Source organism: Mustelus asterias, chromosome 5, assembly GCF_964213995.1.
Source record: "Mustelus asterias chromosome 5, sMusAst1.hap1.1, whole genome shotgun sequence".
Taxonomy (NCBI): domain Eukaryota; kingdom Metazoa; phylum Chordata; class Chondrichthyes; order Carcharhiniformes; family Triakidae; genus Mustelus; species Mustelus asterias.
The window spans coordinates 23,202,945-23,226,323 of NC_135805.1; the positions used below are offsets into that span (position 1 = coordinate 23,202,945).

The 23,379-nt window shown below is 43.9% G+C and overlaps 1 protein-coding gene across 2 annotated transcripts; it reads right to left on the reverse strand.

Moving 5' to 3' along the window:
• Nucleotides 1-1,090: 1,090 nt before the first annotated feature.
• On the reverse strand, nucleotides 1,091-21,552 carry cdc42ep3 (CDC42 effector protein (Rho GTPase binding) 3). Of its 2 annotated transcripts, none has more exons than XM_078212265.1 (2): nucleotides 21,020-21,552; nucleotides 1,091-5,173 (listed from the first exon to the last, which is right to left on the reverse strand). In XM_078212265.1, the coding sequence occupies exon 2, from the start codon at nucleotides 4,871-4,873 to the stop codon at nucleotides 4,094-4,096; it is 780 nt and encodes a 259-aa protein (XP_078068391.1). In that variant the 5' UTR covers nucleotides 4,874-5,173; nucleotides 21,020-21,552; the 3' UTR covers nucleotides 1,091-4,093. The 2 variants fall into 2 exon arrangements, with proteins under 2 accessions (XP_078068391.1, XP_078068392.1); XM_078212266.1 differs by lacking the exon at nucleotides 21,020-21,552 and adding an exon at nucleotides 15,927-16,112.
• Between the last annotated feature and the right edge of the window lie 1,827 nt (nucleotides 21,553-23,379).

The window sequence follows — 23,379 nt, forward strand, 5'->3', positions numbered from 1 at the left end:
CTTAAGTTCCTTTATTCTCAATCCTTGCCTTTAGCCTGTTTTTAGCTACTCTGTTTGGACCCTTTTAAACAGCTCTCGTCAGATCAGATCATCAGATCACTCACGTCGTCCAGTGGAAGTTCTAATTTGAAAATGGCAACTTGCACCGTGCGTGTCTTACTGAGCATTGCAAAATGCAGTCAGTGCAGGAAGCAGTTGGTGTTTGCAGATGTTTGACTTGTTCAGAAAGCAGACATTGATCACAATTCCGAACCAGCAGAGGATCAAACTGGGGAATTCAGCTTCTGAGTCACTGAGTGTGATGCAGCCTAATTGGAATTTGCCATTCAGAACGCATGTTCCAGAGGAACTAATCTCATCTAACTTCATTAGTCATACAGCTTTGGATGAAAGTTTATTTAAAGAAAGGGTTTGCCAGCACTGTCACCAGGACAAACAAATGACCAGTTAATGAGGTTCCAGCTTCGAAGGAACAAGTTTTAAGGCTAATTTTTCAAAAATGACTTTTGATATTTTCAGAAAATCTTTGTGTATAAATGACCTTTATGTGGCCTGTGCAAAAAAGAATTCTTGCAGTTGAAGTGGTTACTGACAAGAATGTTAGGAATGTTAAAAGGAATGATTACCAGTGTCACATGGTCCAGAACACTAATTGATGACCTTTAACAGACTGAATTTTATCTCATCCTTCGGAATACCAGCAAGCCTCTTATGCAGTTTGCATAAACAAAGGAAATGATGTAAATGCCCTGGGTGATTTTGTTTCTTGTGAAGTGGATACTCAGATGAGAATTAGAAACTAGCTAACGTTTATACCACACCTCTTCAAATTTCTCAGAGGCCTCTAAAACACTTTGCATTTGATTAAAGAGGCATAGACAGAAAGAGGCCTTATGGCCCATCGTTTCTGCGCTGGCCATCAAGCACCTATATTCTAATGGGCGGCACGGTGGCACAGTGGTCAGCACTGCTCCTCACACCTCCAGGGATCTGGGTTCGATTCCTGCCTTGGCTCACTGTCTGTGTGGAGTTTGCACGTTCTCCCCGTGTCTGCGTGGGTTTCCTCCGTAAGAAGTCTCACAACACCAGGTTAAAGTCCAACAGGTTTATTTGGTAGCAAATACCATAAGTTTTCGGAGCACTGCTCCTTCGTCAGATGGAGTGGAAATGTGCTCTCAAACAGGGCACAGACACAAAATCAAGTTGCAGAATACTGATTAGAATGCGAATCCCTAAAGCCAGCCAGGTTTCCTCCCACAGTCCGAAAGACATGCTGGTTAGGTGCATTGACCATGCTAAATTCTCCCTCAGTGTACCCGAACAGGCACCGGAGTGTGGCGACTGGGGGATTTTCACAATAACTTCATTGCAGTGTTAATGTAAGCCTACTCGTGACAAACAAATAACTTTACCCATTTTCCCAGCACTTGGTCTGTAGCCTTGTATGCTATTTTTATTTTAATTGTTATGTCCTCCACAAACAGCAAACTGAGCTGTTTTTGTTGGGAACTCAGGCACGATACTCAGAGAATAACACCATGGAATCTTTCTGTTCACCTGAACCAACAGCACAAGCCACTGAAATGCTTCACCTTGATAACGGCACCTCTGACAGTACGGAACTCCCTCAGCATTGGGCTGGACAGTCAGCCTAGATTAAGTGCAACAGTCCTGTGGTGAGGCTTCAACTCACAACCTTCAGACAGAAGTGTTACTAACTGAGACAGGTTGACAGGGTTGAAAGTTAAGCAGCTAAACACATTGCATGTTTTCAGGTGAAGGCTGGCTACCACCTGTAGTGCGTTGCCAGGAAGGTCATTGTCAGTGATGGATTAAATATATCAGGGAGGTTTTCTCTGTTTCCTGACTAAACATTGCACACCTCAACATTTGTGGAATTGTACCCCAATGTGCATGTAGCCAAAACCCAATAGACATGGAGCCATATCCTAACGTGTTTGGAGGTGCACCCTGACATGCATGGACCACATACACCGACACATTTACAGCTGTCACCCAACACATGTGGAGCAGGATACACCAACATGTGTGAAGCCCTTACCCCAAAATGTGTGGAGCCCATATTCCAACATGTATGAAGCAGGTACTCTGATACATGTGGAGTCCATACCCTGACACATGTGGGGCTCATACCCTAACACGTGTTGTGCCAATGCCTTCAGTAGGCAAGGGAATAAAACTAGCAAGGAAAAACTGTAATCCTTTAGGAGGTGAAGTATTTGGAATTTCACATTCAGGTCATATTTACAATAATTGATGCCAATAGGTCAATATCTTGATTCATTTTCTGCTAACCTTTAACATTATTCATCAAGGACAACATAGCTTAATTGTTTGTTCTGAACATGTATAATAGGAAAATGCCACAGATTATATAATTGTACATGTAACCACATGTGTGTTACTGGTACTGGCATGAGCCCTAATGGCAGGATAGCCTAACTGGCAGCCGTTCTATCTCACACTGCACTCTTAGAATGTCAGCCTTGAATTAAGCAGAATATTGCACCAGTTTCTGTTACTCATTATAAAAAATTGGATGTTACACATGCGACACTTGTGACCCAAGGATTATAAATTTGCAATGATGGAATAATCACCATGTCATTATAAATTTTGCTAAAAGCTTCCAGAAGTGAGCAAGAAAGTACTCAAGTCAAGGTCACTCAGCCCAGTCTATTCATTGGCAATAGGTGGTGAGTGCAGGATACAGGAGGGGAAGGCTCCTACTAACTATTCAAATGCAATTTAAAGGCAAGGACAGAGAAGATTAAGTGGAGAACTCTTTAAGAAAGCTGGCACAGGCACATGAGGCCGAATGGCCTCATTTGGTGTTGCAAAGCTGTATAAGATGGAAGGGATGGAGCAGCAAACAACAGAAAAGAGGTTTCACTGCTTGAACCCTGACACCATTACTCATTTGGTAGGGTCTTCTCTGACCCTCCATTATTCTGGATGCCTTTTGAGTAGGTGGATGAAGCCCTATAGTTGTTTTTTTAAAATTGTCAGAGTCTGTACAGAAAATGTTTGGGGCAGATGCAATCCAGAATTTGCTCCCCCAAAGTGGCTATGGATCATGTGCCTGTTCAAATGTTCAAGCCAAAGATCAATGATTGTTTGTTGGGTAAGGCTATCAAACCCAACTTGTGCTGGCAGGTAAATGGAGTTAGGATTTGGATCAGCCATGGTCTGATTGAATGGTAAAACAGAATCTAGTGGCTCCAGGGCCTATGTCAGCTTCCACGTCCATTAGCATAACATTGACAGAAAAAAAAACATAACGAAGCCATTCAGGAAGATTTTACTCTGCAGTTAAACCAACAATAATGCTTCATGCAGTCTGTGGGCAGAGCCACTGCTGGTTGAAGGGAATACCAATATCAAGGGACCATTAGAAAATAACAACTCCTGTGAAGCACCAACACTGCATGATACCCCATACTTATCTCTTTATTCTGTGTCAGATGTTGCACTTGTTTCAAGCAACATGTGTACATTGAAGCGATATGTTTCACAAAAACAAATTTGTTTTGGAAAGTACTTAAGCGATAGTTAACCAGAAACAAAGAGATTGTTGCAAACTACCACTATAATTGTGAAGAAATTAAGTGTTCAATATAATTGCCTGAAAAAGGAAGGATACCATTGGCCCACCAAGCACAGGTTCAATTGCACAAGAGTGCTCGACAGTACCAGAATCCTGAGTCAGCCATTGAAAACCTTCAGCTGATCTCAGCTAAACTGCACAAACACAAATTGCTGCCCCTCTATTGAACAACTGGGAAAAAAAATGAAAGATGTCCTTTGCCTTAGGGGCAGCAGTAGAAATTGTGTCACAGTCAAATAGCAGTCCTTCATGTTCATCAGAGCAACAGTTGCAAACAGCACCAAACACCAATAACATCAAAAGAGAATTGCAGATGATGCTGCATCCAACATTTCCAAGGTGCAAAATGGCCACGCTGACATATCCCCTTCAAGCTCAACATGCAGGCATACAGGTTCTGTGGTTCAAGCGTACTGTGAAAGAGGTCCAATCTCTCTGTTGTCGACTTTGCTGAGAATGTGCCTGTTATTTGACCTCCAGCTGGTGCTTTCTGTCCATAACATTGAGGACATCATCTAAAATGGAAGGACCTAGGTCTAGCTGAAGGGAAAGAAGAGAACCGGTGAGGTTGAGGAGGGAATCCTCTGATGAATTGGTTGTTCTTGTCACTCCATACTGTGTGCTGCAGTGAGTGGGCTCTTCCTCCACATTTTTACAGACTCTAGATTGTCCAATGAAGTTATTTGAGTGATTAACATTGGGTTCACCATTCTGTAATACCTTTGGGCACTTTTTCACTTCTCTTCTTTCTGTAATAATGTGCCCATTCCCCATTTGCTCATCTTTATCTGGCATGTGTTGCTCGGTGGCTGGGTGGAGTCGGGGTGGTTTAGGAGGAGGTGAGAAATCCTTCTTTGAGACAAAGGTCACAGCAGTGAGTAGAGGGAGGTTGAGGGCTTGAGACCCACCAATGCTGGGAAGTGATATAGCATTCTTCAACACTGGTGAGGAAGTCTCAGAGAAAGTAGGATTCGGGGTGCTGTTTGCCCGTAAGAATTCACTGTGCCCTCCACACTGGCCAAGCTTTACCTTGCCTTGATTTCCAGGCAAGAGGTCATACTTCCCTTGGAGAAATGAAATGTCCCCAAACACGTCATGCTCCCCTCCATTGCCAATGTGAATGGTATGTCGGAAGTCTCCAAGAGGAGGGCTTATCATGTCAGGGGATAAAATATCCCTCAGCTTCAATTTTTTGCCTTTCTTGCTGTTGGTTGTTTTCAGGTAAATCGGAGTCTTGGCTGGCATCCCTTAGGCAGTGTCAGAAAAATGTCCAAAAACATCCAAATTTCCACGCAGATGTGAATAAAAGTCCTCTAAGTTAAAAGGCTCCAAGTTGCTTCACTTCTGTGTCTTGGTTGAAGAGAAGCCAATCACATTGCCAAATTGTGAAACCCTTTCAGCTTCGAACAACAGTCTTTTTCTTCCAGAGTAAAGAAGAAGGAAGACAAACACAAGTGTGGGCAGCTCTAAAAAATAACCAGATGTCTGTCTCAGTCACGTCATGCAAAATGTCGATAGGCTGGCTCCCTTAAGAAACGTGGCGATCTGTGTGAGGAAATCAAACAAATTATTAGCACATATGTATAGAATGACCTTTTTTACTTATTCGTGGGACATGGGCGTCGCTGGCTGGCCAGCATTTATTGCCCATCTCTAGTCACCCTTGAACTGAGTGGTTTGCTGGGCCATTTCAGAGGGCAGTTCAGAATCAACCACATTGCTGTGAGTCTGGAGTCACATGTAAACCAGATCAGGTAAGGACGGCAGATTACCTTCCCTAAAGGCCATTCGTGAACCAGATGGGATTTTCCGACAATCGACAATGGTTTCATGGTCATCAACAGACTTTTAATTCCAGACCTGCAATGTAACTAACCATTCTAACTGGTGGATCTAACTTCATTCAATGGGGGAAAGGGAAACATAGTGGCAATGTTACTGAACCAGTAATCCCGAGGCCCGGGCTAATGCTCTGCAGCCATGGGTTCAATTTCCATCATGGCAACTGGAGAAATTGAAATTCAATTAATGAATAAATCTGGAGTAAAATACTCATCTCATCAATGATCATGAAGCTGCTATGCAGTACCCTAAATATATTATGGTGGCTGAGCATCATTCTTAGAATGACACAGGGCAAAAGGAGGCTATTCAGCCCACCATGCTTATGCCATTTCCTTGAAATTAGTTCTGCTGAATGTTTACCCTTTTTGTATTTTTTCCAATTCCCTTTTGAACACCAATGTACTTCCTCTAAGCTTCCAGGCAGTGTGCTCCAAATTGCTGTGTGAAAAATTTATTTTCATCTCGCCTCTGCTTCTGTCATCAATTATCTTAAATCTGTGTCCTTTATAGACCTCCAACTGGTGGAAACAGTTTCTCCACATTTACTCTATCAGGATCCTTCATGATTTTGAGCCTCTCCATTAAATTTCCCTTTAACCTCCTCTGCTCTAAGGAGAATAATATTCACTCGCTGAGGGTTGCTGAAACCCACTCGCTCGCACGGTTATTATTTGAGTTGAGTTTTTAAAACCACATGCCCTATTGGGCTGTGCTGTCGGACAGCTGCATTGTGAAGGGGACAATGCGTCTGAGTGACTCACCACAGCAGCAGGTAGTGATGATGATTTACAGCACAATTCACCTCAGTCAGCACAAATTGTTGGAGCTGTAAGCACAGCTGCAACCTTTCCGTGCAGTTTGAAAGGGAGCCATAATATTATCATTAAAAGTTTGAGCTGACTGACATGATAGCTGAAGCAGTATAATCAAACCGTCTGAGCTGTTAGCTGATCCAGGCTGGGTGGGGCACTACAATTGCCCTCAGTGAGCCCAGGCTTTGGAGCAGTTTTTTAAATTCAGATATGTTTCCTGTTTGTGATTGTTACCGAGTGATTAATACTGGGGAGTGGCAGAAATAACAAGAGAGAGATGAGAATTTGTAACACATTCAGCCCCTCATGGCTTCCAAACTGACGTATTTGCTATTGCAATATTAGTTTCAATTACGAGGGAGAATGAGACAATGTTACATATTGTTTCCTTGCATTTTCACTGCGAGGCAGCAAAAGTTAACAAGACACAAAATAATATAATGGAGATGTGGATGTCTATTGGAATGGATGAGTACTGAATCAGGGATACATTCAGGGTTATAAGAGACGGATTTGGACGCAGAACAGGATGTAGCTTAAGCATGAAGGGGTGGACAAAGTCCATCAAAAGCTGAAAGAAAACAGCAAGGGGATTGAACTTGAGAGGGATGAGAAGCAGCACAACGTGTAAGAAGTTAACAAAAAACAAACTGAAAAAGGAGAAGTCAAAGGCAGAAATGTAAGAATGGGAAAATCAATCAGACACAGCAAACAGTTGGGGAAAATTAAAATATGTTCATGCCTTTTTAAAAATTTTCCTAATTAGCGAATTCTAGGGTTCAAAAGAAAGACCAAAAGACCATAAGACATAGGAGCAGAATTAGGCCACTCGGCCCATTGAGTCTGCTCCACTATTCAATCATAGCTGATATTTTCTCATTCCCATTCTCCTGCCTTTTCCCCATAACCCCTGATCCCTTTATTAATCAAGAACCTATCTATCTCTGTCTTAAAGACACTCAATGACCTGGCCTCCACAGCCTTCTGCGGCAGAGATCCACAGATTCACCACTCTCTGGCTGAAGAAATTCTTCCTCATCTCTGTTTTAAAGGATCATCCCTTTAGCCTGAGGTTGTGCCCTCTGGTTCTAATTTTTCCTACTAGTGGAAGCATCCGCTCCACGTCCATTCTATCCAGGCGTTGCAGTATCCTGTAAGTTTCAATAAGATCTCCCCTCATCCTTCTAAACTCCAATGAGTACAGACCCAGAGTCCTCAACCGTTCCTCATATGACAAGCTCTTCATTCCAGGGATCATTCTTGTGAATCTCCTCTGGACCCTTTCCAAGGCCAGCACATCCTTCCTTAGATATGGGGCCCAAAACTGCTCACAATACTCCAAATGGGGCCTGACCAGAGCCTTATACAGAAATACATCCCTGCTCTTGTATTCTAGCCCTCTCGACATGAATGCTAATATTGCATTTGCCTTCCTAACTGCCGACTGAACCTGCACGTTAACCTTAAGAGAATCTTGAACAAGGACTCCCAAGTCTGTCAGAAGTGAGGAGTGAAGCTCGATTCAAGGTTACCGGGTTCTGGTGCTTCAAGTCAGGACTGGCACTTGCAAGCAGCCTGATCATGGCAATTTATTAGCTGCAGTGCAACCATTGAATGAGTTATTAAACTGAAGTGCCATCTGGTTGTTCTGCTGGTTCAGTTCAACATTAAAGGTCATATGTCATAAAAGGTCATAAAAGTCATACTGGCTAACTCTATCCCTCATCCAAAATCATAACATCCACAAAAACTAGCTATTCATCTCATTCAGAGCACAGACATTGAACCCAATTGATCTACAGCAGACTTTATACTGTGTTCCAGCCTCCCTTTCATTCAGATTAACACACTGCCCCATATTTAGGTAGGAGTCATTGGGTAGTGGTAATGTCACAGGACTAATCATTCAGAGGGCCAGGTGAATGCTCTGGGGGCATGGGTTCAAATCCCACCACAGCAGCTGGTGGAATTTAAGTTCTGGAATATAAAACTAGTCTCAGTAATGATGACCATATCAACTATCATGAGAAACCTATCTGGTTCATTAATGTCCTTTACGGAAGGAAATCTGCCGTCCTTACCCAGTCTGGCCTACATGTGACTCCAGACCCACAGTAATGTGATTGACTCTGAACTGTCCTCTGAAATGGGCTAGTAAAGCCCCTCAGTTTTAGGGCAATTAAGGATGGGCAACAAATGCTGGCGTTGCCAGTGATGAAAGAATAAAGAAAATGCTCCCCTCTTCCTCATGTATGCACACAGCCTGCCTTTAAATGCAACAGTATCATATGCTTCAGTCATTCCGTGAGACAGCAGGTTTTGCATTCTCATCACTCTGTGTAAAGAGACCAGTGTATATTTTAGTGAAATAAAAGCAGGCACTAAATAGATGCTATCTTGAAAGACACGTCTGCTTGAAAGTCCAGATTTAGAATGCCATTTTGGGCCTAATTGCTGATTACCATAATTTGAACCAGAAACCTAGAGGTTTGGCACTCAAGCACTAATTAGATGTAATTTTAATGCATATGTGGGCTTCTGTAAATGTCCAATAAGGCACAGAAGCTTAGCACCCATTCTCTCAACCGAAGTTCTCAGAGAATTTCCAGATTAAATGTTATGAGTATTGGTGATATCTTTAACAAATGTCTCAGAAAATTTCCAGATAGGTTTCAAAAGTCCTCTTCAAACCTTCAGCAAAATTGGACCGTCAAAGGCATTCCCCCTGAAATGACCAGTTTACTCCCAATCAGTTGGCTGTCGTTAGGTCAGGTGCTCATCACTAAAATGCTGTGTAGCCCTATTAATGGCAAGCTAAAATAGCATTAGACTGAAGATCTAAAGGTCCTTGGTTCAATCCTGGGTTTTGGCATGAGCTTTCTTTGCTATCTTCTAATTGGCACTCCATTTTATCGCTATGTTTCTGTAGTATAGTCTTTATCACATTCACCTCACACGCAGAAGGTCCTTGGTTCGAGACCGGGTAGAAACTTTTTCATCAATGAGTACTAGCAGGACATTTAAGTAGCAATCAACTTCTTACCAATCCTTCAAGCAGCTTTTCCAACTCTGTCCAATTCTTTACCTCAGAAGGCTGGCGAGGTTGAGTTGTTAGGTATGCTCAAGGCAGAGATAGACAGATTTTTAATCAGCAAAGGAATCAAGGGTTACGGGGATAAGGCGGGAGAGTGGAGTTGAGGATTATCATATCAGATCAGTCATGATCTTATTGAATGCCGGAGCAGACTCAATGGGTCAAATGGCCTACTTCTGCTCCTATGTCTTACGGTCCTTTACCAAATGGAGTCCTGCACTTAAACCAATGTTTCCAATGAATGCCTCATAGAACCATAGAACATTACAGCACAGAAACAGGCCTTTTGGCCCTTCTTGGCTGTGCCAAACCATTTTTCTGCCTAGTCCCACTGACCTGCACCTGGACCATATCCCTCCACACCCCTCTCATCCATGTACTTGTCCAAGTTTTTCTTAAATGTTAAAAGTGAGCCTGCATTCACCACTTCATCTGGCAGCTCATTCCACACTCCCACCACTCTCTGTGCGAAGAAGCCCCCCCTAATATTCCCTTTAAACTTTTCCCCCTTCACCCTTAACCCATGTCCTCTAGTTTTTTTTCCCCCTAGCCTCAGTGGAAAAAGCCTGCTTGCATTCACTCTATCTATACCCATCATAATTTTATACACCTCTATCAAATCTCCCCTCATTCTTCTACGCTCCAGGGAATAAAGTCCTAACCTATTCAACCTTTCTCTGTAACTCAGTTTCTCAAGTCCCGGCAACACCCTTGTAAACCTTCTCTGCACTCTTTCAACCTTATTAATATCCTTCCTGTAATTAGGTGACCAAAACTGCACACAATATTCTAAATTCGGCCTCACCAATGTCTTATACAACCTCACCATAACATTCCAACTCTTATACTCAATACTTTGATTTATAAAGGCCAATGTACCAAAAGCACTCTTTATGACCCTATCCATCTGTGACGCCACTTTTAGGGAATTATGTATCTGTATTCCCAGATCCCTCTGTTCTACTGCACTCTTCAGTGTCCTTCCATTTACCTTGTACATTCTACCTTGATTTCTCCTTCCAAAGTGCAATACCTCACACTTGTCTGCATTAAACTCCATCTGCCATTTTTCAGCCCATTTTTCTAGCTGGTCCAAATCCCTCTGCAAGCTTTGAAAACCTTTCTCGCTGTCCACCACACCTCCAATCTTTGTATCATCAGCAAATTTGCTGATCCAATTTACCACATTATCATCCAGATCATTGATATAGATGACAAACAACAATGGACCCAGCACTGATCCCTGTGGCACACCACTAGTCACAGGCCTCCACTCAGAGAAGCAATCCTCCACTACCACTCTCTGGCTTCTTCCATTGAGCCAATATCTAATCCAATTTACTACCTCTCCATGTATACCTAGCGACTGAACCTTCCTAACTAACCTCCCATGCGGGACCTTGTCAAAGGCTTTACTGAAGTCCATGTAGACAACATCCACTGCCTTCCCTTCATCCACTTTCCTGGTAACCTCCTCGAAAAACTCTAATAGATTGGTTAAACATGACCTACCACGCACAAAGCCATGTTGACTCTCCCTTATAAGTCCCTGTCTATCCAAATATTTGTAGATCCTATCTCTTAGTACTCCTTCCAATAATTTACCTACTACTGACGTCAAACTTACCGGCCTATAATTTCCCGCATTACTTTTTGAGCCTTTTTTAAACAACAGAACAACATGAGCTATCCTCCAATCATCCGGCACCTCACCCGTGGATACCGACATTTTAAATATATCTGCCAGGGCCCCTACAATTTCAACACTAGTCTCCTTCAAGGTCCAAGGGAATACCTTGTCCGGTCCTGGGGATTTATCTACTCTGATTTGCCTCAGACAGCAAGCACCTCCTCCTCTTTAATCTGTATAGGTTCCATGACCTCCCTACTTGTTTGCCTTATTCCCATAGACTCCATGCCAGTTTCCTTAGTAAATACGGATGCAAAAAACCCATTTAATATCTCCCCCATTTCTTTTGGTTCCATACATAGCCGACCACTCTGATCTTCAAGAGGACCAATTTTATCCCTTACTATCCTTTTGCTCTTAATAGGTCTACAAGTGTAAAGGCTGGGGACGAGCTTGGGGCTGGGACAAGGCTGGCAAAGAAGAAGAGCACTCTGGGGGAGGATGACCTCACTGGGCCTGGAGGTCTGGAGTGCTTATACTTCAATGCAAGGAGCGTAGCAGGTAAGACAGATGAACTTAGGGCCTTAATGCTCACGAGGAATTTGGATGTGGTTGCGGTGACAGAGACTTGGTTGAAAGAGGGACAGGACTGGCAGCTGAATATTCCGGGGTACAAGTGTTTTAGGCGAGGCAGAGGAGGGGCCAAAAGAGGTGGGGGAGTAGCAGTATTAGTTGGAGAGCATATTACAGCGGTGCAGAGGGAGGACAATTCAGAGGGGTCGTGTAACGAGTCACTCTGGGTGGTGCTTAGAAACAGGAAGGGCGCAGTCACTATGTTGGGGGTGTACTACAGGCCCCCCAACAGCCCAAGGGACGTGGAAGAACGGATATGTCAGGAGATACTGGATAGGTGCAGGAAAAATAGGGTTGTTGTAGTGGGAGACTTCAATTTCCCTGGTATAGACTGGAAATCGCTGAGAGCAGGGACTCTGAATGGGGAGGAATTTGTAAAATGCGTACAGGAGGGTTCTTTGGAACAATATGTAGATAGCCCGACTAGAGAGGGGGCTATACTGGACCTCGTACTGGGGAATGAGCCCGGTCAGGTCTTCAAAGTTTCGGTAGGGGAACATGTGGCAAATAGTGACCACAATTCTGTTAGCTTTAGGATAGTGATGGAAAAGGATGAGTGGTGTCCCAAGGGTAAGGTGTTGGATTGGGGGAAGGCTAACTTTAGTGGGATTAGGCAGAAATTGGCAGCTCTTGATTGGGAGAGCTGTTTGAAGGTAAATCCACATCTGGCATGTGGGGAGTCTTTTAAGGAACAGTTGTTAGGGCTACAGGACAGGCATGTGCCTGTAAAAAAGAAGGATAGGAAGGGTAGGATTCGAGAACCGTGGATAACCAGGGAAATCGAGGGACTGGTCAAAAAGAAAAGAGAGGCGTATGTTAGGTCCAGGCAGCTAAAAACGGAGGGAGCTCTGGAGGAGTACAAAGAAAGTAGGAAAGAACTCAAACGGGGAATTAGAAGAGCAAAAAGGGGTCACGAAATGTTCTTGGCAGACAGGATTAAGGAGAATCCCAAGGCATTTTATTCATACGTTAGGAACAAAAGGGTTGTCAGGGAAAAAAATCGGACCTCTCAGGGACAAAAGTGGGGAATTATGCTTGGAGTCCAAAGAAGTAGGGGAGATCCTAAATGAATACTTTGCGTCGGTATTCACAAAGGAGAGGGATGTGTTGACTGGGAGTGTCTCGGAGGGGAGTGTTGAACCGTTGGAGAAAATCTCCATTACAAAGGAGGAAGTGTTAGGTTTGTTAGAGAATATAAAGACGGACAAATCCCCAGGGCCTGATGGAATCTATCCAAGGCTGCTCAGGGAGACGAGAGATGAAATCGCTGGGCCTCTGACGCAAATCTTTGTCTCGTCACTGGACGCAGGTGAGGTCCCAGAGGATTGGAGGATAGTTAATGTGGTCCCGTTATTTAAGAAGGGTAGGAAGGATAACCCGGGTAATTATAGGCCGGTGAGCTTGACGTCCGTGGTGGGGAAGTTGTTGGAGAAGATTCTTAGAGATAGGATGTATGCGCATTTAGAAAGGAATAAACTCATTAACGATAGTCAGCATGGTTTTGTGAGAGGGAGGTCATGCCTCACTAACCTGGTGGAGTTTTTTGAAGAAGTGACCAGAATGGTTGACGAGGGAAGGGCCGTGGATGTCGTCTATATGGACTTTAGTAAAGCGTTTGACAAAGTCCCTCATGGTAGGCTGGTGAAAAAGGTTGGATCTCATGGGATAAAGGGGGAGGTGGCTCGATGGGTGGAGAACTGGCTTGGTCACAGAAGACAGAGGGTGGTAGTGGAAGGGTCTTTTTCCGGCTGGAGGCCTGTGACTAGTGGTGTTCCGCAGGGCTCTGTATTGGGACCTCTGCTGTTTGTGATTTATATAAATGATCTGGAAGAAGGTGTAACTGGGGTGATCAGTAAGTTTGCGGACGACACAAAATTGGCAGGACTTGCAGGTAGTGAGGAGCATTGTCAGAAGCTACATTAGGATATAGATAGGCTGGAAATTTGGGCAAAGAAATGGCAGATGGAGTTCAATCCTGATAAATGCGAAGTGATGCATTTTGGTAGAAATAATGTAGGGAGGAGCTATACGATAAATGGCAGAACCATAAAGGGTGTAGATACGCAGAGGGACCTGGGTATGCAAGTCCACAGATCCTTGAAGGTGACGTCACAGGTGGAGAAGGTAGTGAATAAGGCATATGGCATGCTTGCTTTTATAGGACGGGGCATAGAGTATAAAAGTTGGGGTCTGATGTTGCAGATGTATAGAACGCTGGTTCGGCCACATTTCGAATACTGCATCCAGTTCTGGTCGCCACACTACCAGAAGGACGTGGAGGCTTTGGAGAGAGTACAGAGGAGGTTTACCAGGATGTTGCCTGGTATGGAGGGGCTTAGTTATGAGGAGAGATTGGGTAAACTGGGGTTGTTCTCCCTGGAAAGACGGAGGATGAGGGGAGACTTAATAGAGGTGTATAAAATTATGAAAGGCATAGATAGGGTGAACGGTGGGAAGCTTTTCCCCAGGTCGGTGGTGACGTTCACGAGGGGTCATAGGTTCAAGGTGAAGGGGGGGAGGTTTAACACAGATATCAGAAGGACATATTTTACACAGAGGGTGGTGGGGGCCTGGAATGCGCTGCCAGGCAAGGTGGTGGAGGCGGACACACTGGGAACGTTTAAGACTTATCTAGACAGCCATATGAACGGAGTGGGAATGGAGGGATACAAAAGAATGGTCTAGTTTGGACCAGGGAGCGGCGCGGGCTTGGAGGGCCGAAGGGCCTGTTCCTGTGCTGTATTGTTCTTTGTTCTTTGATTATCCTTCACCTTGTCTGCCAAAGCAACCTCATGTCTTTTTTTTAGCCCTCCTGATTTCTTTCTTAAGTAGTTTCTTGCACTTTTTATACTCCTCAAGCATCTTATTTGCTCCCTGTTGCCTATACATGCCATATATCTCTCTTCTTCTTTATCAGAGTTCCAATATCCCTCGAGAACCAAGGTTCCTTATTCTTATTCACTTTGCCTTTAATCCTGACAGGAACATACAAACTCTGCACTCTCAAAATTTCTCCTTTGAAGGCCTCCCACTTACCAATCACATCCTTGCCAGAGAACAGCCTGTCCCAATCCACGCTTTTTAGATCCTTTCTCATTTCTTCAAATTTTTCCAGTTTAGAACCTCAACCCGAGGACCAGATCTATCTTTATCCATGATCACGTTGAAACTAATGGCGTTATGATCACTGGAACCAAAGTGTTCCCCTACACACACTTCCGTCACTTGTCCTAACTCGTTTCCTAATAGGAGATCTAATATTGCTTCCTCTCTAGTTGGTACCTCTATATATTGATTTAGAAAATTTTCCTGAACACATTTTACAAACTCTAACACGTCTAGACCTTCAACAGTATGGGAGTCCCAATCTATATGTGGAAAATTAAAATCCCCTACCATCACAACTTTATGTTTCCTGCAGTTGTCTGCTATCTCTCTGCAGATTTGTTCCTCCAATTCTCGCTGACTATTGGGTGGCCATGTGTTCATCCGCCCGAGCATCCTACTCTTACCCTCACTGGCACGTGGCACAGGTAGCAATCCTGAGATTACTACCCTCGGGGTCCTGCTTTTTAACTTCCTACCAAGTTCTCTATACTCACTCTTCAGGACCTCCTCACTCTTCCTTCCTACATCATTGGTACCGATGTGTACCATGACATCTGGCCGATCACCCTCCCACTTCAGAATGCTGTGCACGCGATCAAAGACATCCCTGATCCTGGCACCCGGGAGGCAACAAACCATCCGGGAGTCTCTGTCACGACCACAGAACCTCCTGTCAGTACCTCTGACTGACGAGTCCCCTATCACTACCGCTCTCCTCTTCTTCCACCCTCCCTTCTGCGCTGCAGAACCAGACTCAGTGCCAGAAATTCGGCTGCCGCAGCTTGCCCCAGGTAAGGCATCCCCCACAACAGTATCCAAATCAGTACACCTGTTTTGGAGGGGAATGGCCACAGGGGAACCCTGCTCTGCCTGCCCTTTCCCTTTCCCTCACTTGACGGTAACCCAATTGCCTGTGCTCTGTGCCTTTGGCGTAACTGCCTCTCTGAAGCTACTATCAATAAACTCCTCATTCTCCCGAATGATCCGGAGGTCATCAAGCTCCTGCTCCAGTTCCCTAACGCGGTTTGTTAGGAGCTGCAGCTGGATGCACCTCCTGCAGATGTCGTTGTCAGGGAGACCAGAGGTCTCCCTGACTTCCCACATCCTGCAAGAGAAGCATTCCAACATCCTGCCTGGCATTCTTTCTACTCTGAAGAAACAACAACAACAACTTACCAGAACCTACCCTCGCCTCTGGCTGTTCACACCAAAGCCTGTTTCAGCCAAAGCCGTCCCACTCTGCTCCCTCTCACTCCACCACCCGCACACAATGCTGCCCACTGGATAGAGTGGCCTGCTTTTTTAAACCTTCTGCGTGCTAATGGCTGACGTCAGATATAAAAAACTTCCCAGGTCTCTCTGGGGCCGACTTCCGGTTTTACACTTCCGGCTGCCTTACAAAAACTCGGAAAAAAGAAAAAAAAAGTAAGTTAAAAATCCCTCTTTCCTACTAGCTCTCCTCACTTGAATCACCTCCTCTGCTCCTCTGGAACATCATCTTAGCCATCTTGGAGTCTCTTTAAAGTATCCACATAAAATCACCCACATTATTCCTAATGTCTGTGTTTGGTCTAATGGTGATCATCAGGAAAAAAGGCACTTGTCCTGAACTCACCCATAAGTTCACAATCATCTTCCAGAATCCTTCATCTTTTTCAAGACATCTATCAGATCTCCTCTTTTTCAGAGAAAGGAGTTCCAAGATCAATCTTTCCAAATATTTGCATTCTCTCATTTCTAATAAAATCCTTGTAGAAGTTTTCTCCAGGGCTTCAATATTCTTTTTGTTATATGGTGATCTGAATATGCCAAATATGGTCGCACTGCGGTTCAGTATAAATTTAACATTATCTCTGATTTTGTATTCTTGTTGTCTAGAAATGAACCCAGCACTTTGTTTGCACTCTGAATGACCTTTATCAACTTGTACTGCTACTTTTAGTGATCAATGTATCACATTCCCAGACCTTGTTTCTCCTGTCCCATTTAATTTTTTGGGAATAAGTGGTCCCCTTGTTCCTCCTACCAAAATTAACCGCATTTTGTTTATTCATTCATGGGACATGGATGTCGCTGGCTGGCCAGCATTTATTGCCCATCCCTAGTTGCCCTTGAGAAGGAGGGCATTACGATTTATCTGACTCCACTACAAGCCAAGAGTCACCTAATCCTTGGCAGTATTCTGGTAGGTATGTGCCTGTGTTATGTCCAGGTGAGGAGGGATCAAATGCCTTCTCATTGTTTGACCGCAACAGACGTTTTTGTTTGGAAAGCATCATATTTGCCAATTCAGTGAGTACTTAACTGTTTACGTGCTGTAATCACAACATTACCAATAGGACAGGTTTCCTTGAGTTCAACAACGAAGAGGTTAGTTTTATTAAACTTAAACCGATCGAAGAAAAATAATAAAATACACACCAACTTTCACACACACGTACACAAACTCGAAACACAGGCACACATACGCACACACACACACTAATACAGATTACAGGGTGGGGCAGGATGGTCAAATTAGAGTCCACCAAAGTTAAAATGAATTCACAGTCTGCAGTTTGGTGATTTGGGCTGACTTCCAGCTTACTCTGATAGTCTTGCTGCTTTCATTCAGTGATCTTCTCCTTTCAGTATTAAGGTGGTTTAAAGCTGCCAATGGATGACCTATCTGAGATGCAGCTGTGGAGGTGAATTCTTTCTTTAAATTCCCTGTCTGCTGCTTACGGAGGGAGAATCTGCCCACATTCTCCACTTTGATTGTGTCTGGAACAAGCTGCCAGAGATAGTAGTAGAAGCGGGTACGATTTTGTCCTTTAAAAAGCATTTAGACAGTTACATGGATAAGATGGGTATTGAGGGATATGGGCCAAACGCGGGCAATTGGGACTAGCTTAGGGGGTTAAAAAAAAGGGCAGCATGGATAAGTTGGGCCGAAGGACCTGTTTCCATGTTGTAAACCTCTATGACTCTGACTATGACTAATCAAGCAATAGCAGACAGTCCCCAAAGGCTTGCAAGTTGGGTGGGGAGAGAAAGGGAGTAAAGATCTCGCTCTCAGCTGCTTGTTTTCAGTTCTGATGAGAAAACATGTGCTTAAAACATACGAAGGGTTGACTTGTCATCCGACAGTCAGTAATTCAAACGATTGTGTATTCCAATTGTAACTTGATTAGATCAGGTCTGGGGAATTCCTCCTTCTAGCCAGGGTACCATTGATCAAGTCATTTGGTTTGTCTCTATTCAGGTGAGTATCTAGACATGGTGCCAATGGAATAGAAAATATTCCTTTGTGGTTATTGCCTTTGATGTATTTTTGAAGACATGTTGTCTCCATCTCAATGGGTTGGAATGTGGAATGTACAGTAATGTGAATTATGTAGCCATTTTGGCTGTAAATTCTAGACAATTTAGTCTGATTATTTTCAGTAAGTGTTTTTTTTAAATCTCAGATTAAAAATCTTTCTTTTTGCCTAAACCACATCTCCATGACAACCCGACAAGATGATGACGGCTATGTGTGTCTGACAGTCTAGTGATCAGTTTGTTTGTAAACCTTGGCGGATTAGTTTGGGGTATGTGAGTCCTGGTGGATTTGTCATGATTACGCATCTGACTTGTAGTCTAGTGATAGATGGATGTTTGACTATTTGTGTATTTGATTCTCCAATAGCCTGGGATGTGCCCAAGCCCTGGCAATCTTCGAACAATTGAAATTTACAGCGTGGGTGGAGACCATTCAGCCCATTGTCTATGTGAGTTGTTTGGTAGAGCAATTAATCCCATGGCTCTGCTCTCTTCACATGTCCTCGACACCTTTGCTTTGAGTGTGTGTTCAATCCATTCTTCTTATGTTTACATATCTGATTCCTTCGTGTGTTAGTTCTCAAACATTTTTGATTGAAGGATCACTTTTTAAGTGGGATTGTAATCATGGAATCCCCATTTAAATGTTAATACTATATAATGCTCATAATATAAGAGTACTGCATATAAAGAATGTTTTAATAATGTTTTTACAGGAACATGTATTTATTTACACATATCAATGAGATGGGTGTGTCTGCTTCTCACTGCAGAGTCTGTCTATCCTTGCATACTCTTCCCAGGTGAGACAGCCAATCCACTCTGTGCTGCATGTGTAGCAGCCACCTTCTGTTCCCACACTCAGTGGTCCCCAGTTTGGGAACTATCGCTGAGATGTATACCTTGAGTTTATCCCTATTGCCCATCTAAGAGTCATTACTTATAAAGATAAGCATTTCACTCTCTAAGCATTAGGTTGATATCTTAGAGAGTACTTATCCACCTAACCTACACATCTTGGGACACTAAGGGGCAACTTACCATGGCCAATCCACTTAACCTGCACATCTTTGGGATGTGGGAGGAAACCAGAGCACCTGGAGGCAACCCACACAGATACAGGGAGAACGTGCAAACTCCACACAGTCACCCAAGGCTGGAATTGAACTTGGATCCCTGGTGCTGTGAGGCAGCAGTGCTAACCACTGTCCCCCTGTGCTGCGGCATACTCATGTTTGATGGGAGTGGAGTGACATCCCAGTACATCTAGCCAGTCTTCCTCACAAATTGCTGCAAGTCAAAGGGTCTTTATTATAAAACAACACATAACATTTGCTGCATGCAAAAGCAGTGAGGAAATGAGTTGCCTTGTGGCGACTGGCACAGACAGGAAGAAGAAGAGGAACAGGAAGAGGAAGAAACTTGCATATTGAAGGTGGGTGGTGCTCAAGCAGAGACTCAAGGCCCCTGAAGTGCCCCTTTTCTAACTGGCTCTTTGCATCATCCGGTTTCCATTGAAGGGCCCACAGAAAGAGGCTCCAGTGCCTCAATTTCCAACCTCTGCTGATCAGGCCACACTAAAATTTGGATCCTGGGTGATGTCTGGTTCAGCAACAGCAGCTTCTGAATATAAGGTGATTGTGATGCATGCAACAGTTTAATGGTCATAATGGATCAGTGGTGAGAAGAGGGCAGAAATCAACTACAACTGACGTGAGATAAGGTGATATACAAGGATTTTCACAACCTTTGGAATATCTTGTGCACTTTCCCTTCCTGCTGGCTGTACAACCCCAGAAGTGAACAATCCTGTGAAAGTTCAATAAGAGCAAAGGCGGGGAACAATTATTCAGTCATCAAAGCCTGCCCCACTAGCAATCTAACATTTCCAGCAGCATTTTAAATCTCCCTTAAGTCTCTGCTATTACACCAAGCAAATAATGAGACATGAGTGCAAATAACTATTTTAAATTTGCTTTTAAATGAATAAGGGCACTGTTATATTGCAATATTATTTGTAAAGAGCTAGGAACTAATTGTTACGTGAATTTATATCCTGGGGTATCCCATTGACTGTTGCACTGCAGTCCTTTGCCCAGTAACAATGTACAGTATCTGTCTATTGGTTCAGCTGAAAGATACAATGCTGGTGCTTCATTCCAGTGTGAGTTAAAGTGTGATGATTTCTAACTTAAGGAACCAGAAGACATAACAGAGAGCACTGACATGAGCAGGAGGTTTGCCGTTCAATGTAAAGATAAATGTTTTAAACCCCATATTAACGGTAACCCAAGTACAGTCACACAGTTGTAACTCTGGTTATAAATGACAGCAACTGCATCTCAGCATCTTATATCTGCGTTTCAGCATAATGTAATTGAGGCTAGGTTCACAAAATGAGCTAGCAGTCCTCTTGTGGAGAAGCAGAAACCCATGTTGCTGGAGCGGTTTCCAGCATTTTCTGTTTTTTCTTTCAAATTTCCAGCACCCGCAGTGCTTTTTTTCACAGATATATCAATAGTGTTCATTTTCAACCCTTTACAGGGATTGCACAGCCCCCTTTTGGAGCAGTGTGATTAAAGGGTTAATCTAATTGAGTCATTTCTTTCAGCATGTTCCTGCGCAGTAGCTAAGACACATTTAAAATATTACAAAAGCATCATTTTGCCGATGCCTCAAACAGCTTTAACTTTTATTTTCTGTAATATAATTGCCATCTCTTTAAACCAAACTGCCCGAGGGTAAAACGTTGGTTTAGTTATTGACACTTAAACATCTCCAGAAAAGGGTTAGTTGGGTGGGGTGTGTGTGTGGGGAGGGGGGGGGGGGGAGTGGGTAGCGTTTGGCTGACAGATTGGGAACCTGATTTACATGCTGCTTTAACTCACACAAATCTCCAGCTAACCAGAAAGAAGCGAGCTGGACATGATATTCGAGAAGCGAAATAAATAAAATAAGAGACTTACAGGTTTCCCCACAGCCTTGGCGGAATGATGCTAAATCTCTCCCATTAGCCTGTCGATTCGTCCATGAGAGATAGAGAGATTCCCATTTTGGAGGGTGCGCAAAGCCCGGAGCGACCTCTGGCAGCGTGTGTCTGTCTCCCTGAAGTTAGTGCTGTGCTCAGTGTGTCTGTGTGTGCAGAGCTGGAGAGTCAATTTCAGTGGCAGCTGGCCAGATGTTGAAGCCACGCTTGGCTCCTGTCAAGCGGTGTCCACCTGTGTTTGTCTGTCACATCCACATCAGTTGGGAACAGTCTTTCCTATCGGTCCCTCCCTGGTGCCGAACAGCTGGGATTGGCGGGGGAAGGGTGGCGGGGGAAGGAGGTAGGTGGAGGAAAAGTCTTCCTGGGTTTATATGCCTTGTCAAGTGGCTGACAATAGGAGAGGGATAAAAAAAAATTGGGGAGAGAGCTGCAGGCACCTTTTGACTTCAACTTCTGCAGCATTAAAGGACCCGTTAAATGTGTAAAAAAGAAGCTGGTGCAGTGAGCAGTCATGCCCCCTTGGGCATAAAGCAAGACACATCACAGGCTCTGCTCTACAGTGGGATGGGTGTACGAGCTGGGGAGGTGGGAGCACCACTGAAATCCTGGCGTTCTGCATTGAGGAGCTGGAGCAGTTAACGACTCAAATCTAGAACAACTGGAAACCGAGCCCAATACATTACCTAGACCCGCTCAAAAAATACTTGAAACTAAATCGTATGTGGATTCAGAATAAACCCGGCATGAATATAATCATGCATTCAAGTCAGCTGAGAGTAGAGTAATACTTGTCTGTTTAAGATCCAGTCCGGGTTTTCGAAACGATTTGAGATTCCAGCTGCTCTGGTGTGTTTACATAGCCAGGAATATATTTGTACTGTGATGGTGTGCTGGGCTCATGGTAGAGTAACTGCTCGGTCGAAACACAGACCGATAAATTTGCAATAACATAGCTGGAATAGCATAGCGTCTCCAATAAAGAGTTAACAAAGAGTTCACAATGTCCAAAGGAGTGGATTTGAATATCATTCGATCAAACTCAACTGTCAAACCCCAGCTACCTGCTCCCAGCATAAAAAGGGTGGTACTGGGCTTAGAATGGAAGGATTTTACAAAGCCCGCAAATGCATCTTAGAATCATAGAATCATACAGCGCAGAACAGGACCTTCGGCCCATCAAGTCTACACTGGCACATTAGAAACACCTGAACTCCCACCTAATCCCATCTGCCAGCACTTGGCCCGTAGCCCTGAATGTTATGACATGCCAAGTGCTCATCCAGATACTTTCTAAAGGATATGAGGCAACCCACCTCCACCACCCTCCCAGGTAACGCATTCCAGACCGTCACCACCCTCTGGGTAAAAATGTTTTCCTCACATCCCCCCAAAACCTCCTGCCCCTCACCTTAAACCTGTGTCCCATCATGACTGACGCTTCAACTAAGCTGCTCCTTATCCACTCTGTCCATGTCTCTCATAATCTTGTACATCTAGACCAGGTGGCCCCTCAGTCTTCTTTGCTCTGAAAACAACCGAAGCCTACACAATTTCTCCTCATAATTTAAATGTTCCATCCCAGGCAACATCCTAGTAAATCTCCTCTGCATCCCCTCCAGTGCAATCACATCCTTCCGATAATGTGCTGACCAGAACTGCACAAAGTACTCTAGCTGTGGCCTCACAAAAGTTCCATGCAACTCCAACATGACTTTCCTGCTTTTGTAACCTATGCCTCAATTGATAAAGGTAAGCGTCCCATATGCATTTTCCACCACCCTACTAACATGTCCTTCCACTTTCAGAGATCTGTGGACAAACACGCCAAAGTCCTTTTGTTCCACAGAACTTCCTAGTGTCCTCCCATTCATTGAGTACTTTCTTGTCAAATTACTCCTTCCAAAGTCACCTCACATTTTTCGTTGTTAAATTCCATCTGCTACTTATCTGTCCATTTGACCATTCCATCTGTTTCTTCTTGTAGCCCAAGACACTCTGCTTCACTGTTAACCACCTGTCCAATCTTTGTGTCATCCACAAACTTACTAATACTACCCCCCACATAGTCATCAATGTCATTTATATAAATGACAAGTTATGGGGGGGCCAACACAGATCCCTGTGGTTCACCACTAATCACTGGTTTCCAGTCACTAAAGCAGCCTTCTGTCATCATCCTCTGTCTCCTACAACTGAGCCAATTTTCAATCCACTTTATCAAATTACCCTGCATCCCATGTGAATTTACCTTCTTTACAAATCGCCCATGTGGGACCTTGTCAAAGGCTTTGCTGAAATCCATATAAACTACATCAACTGCACTACTCTCGTCTATACACC

What these genes read in the sequence shown, in the direction of transcription:
- cdc42ep3 (XM_078212265.1), bottom strand. Translation starts at nt 4,873, where the DNA reads ATGCCAGCCAAGACTCCGATTTACCTGAAAACAACCAACAGCAAGAAA.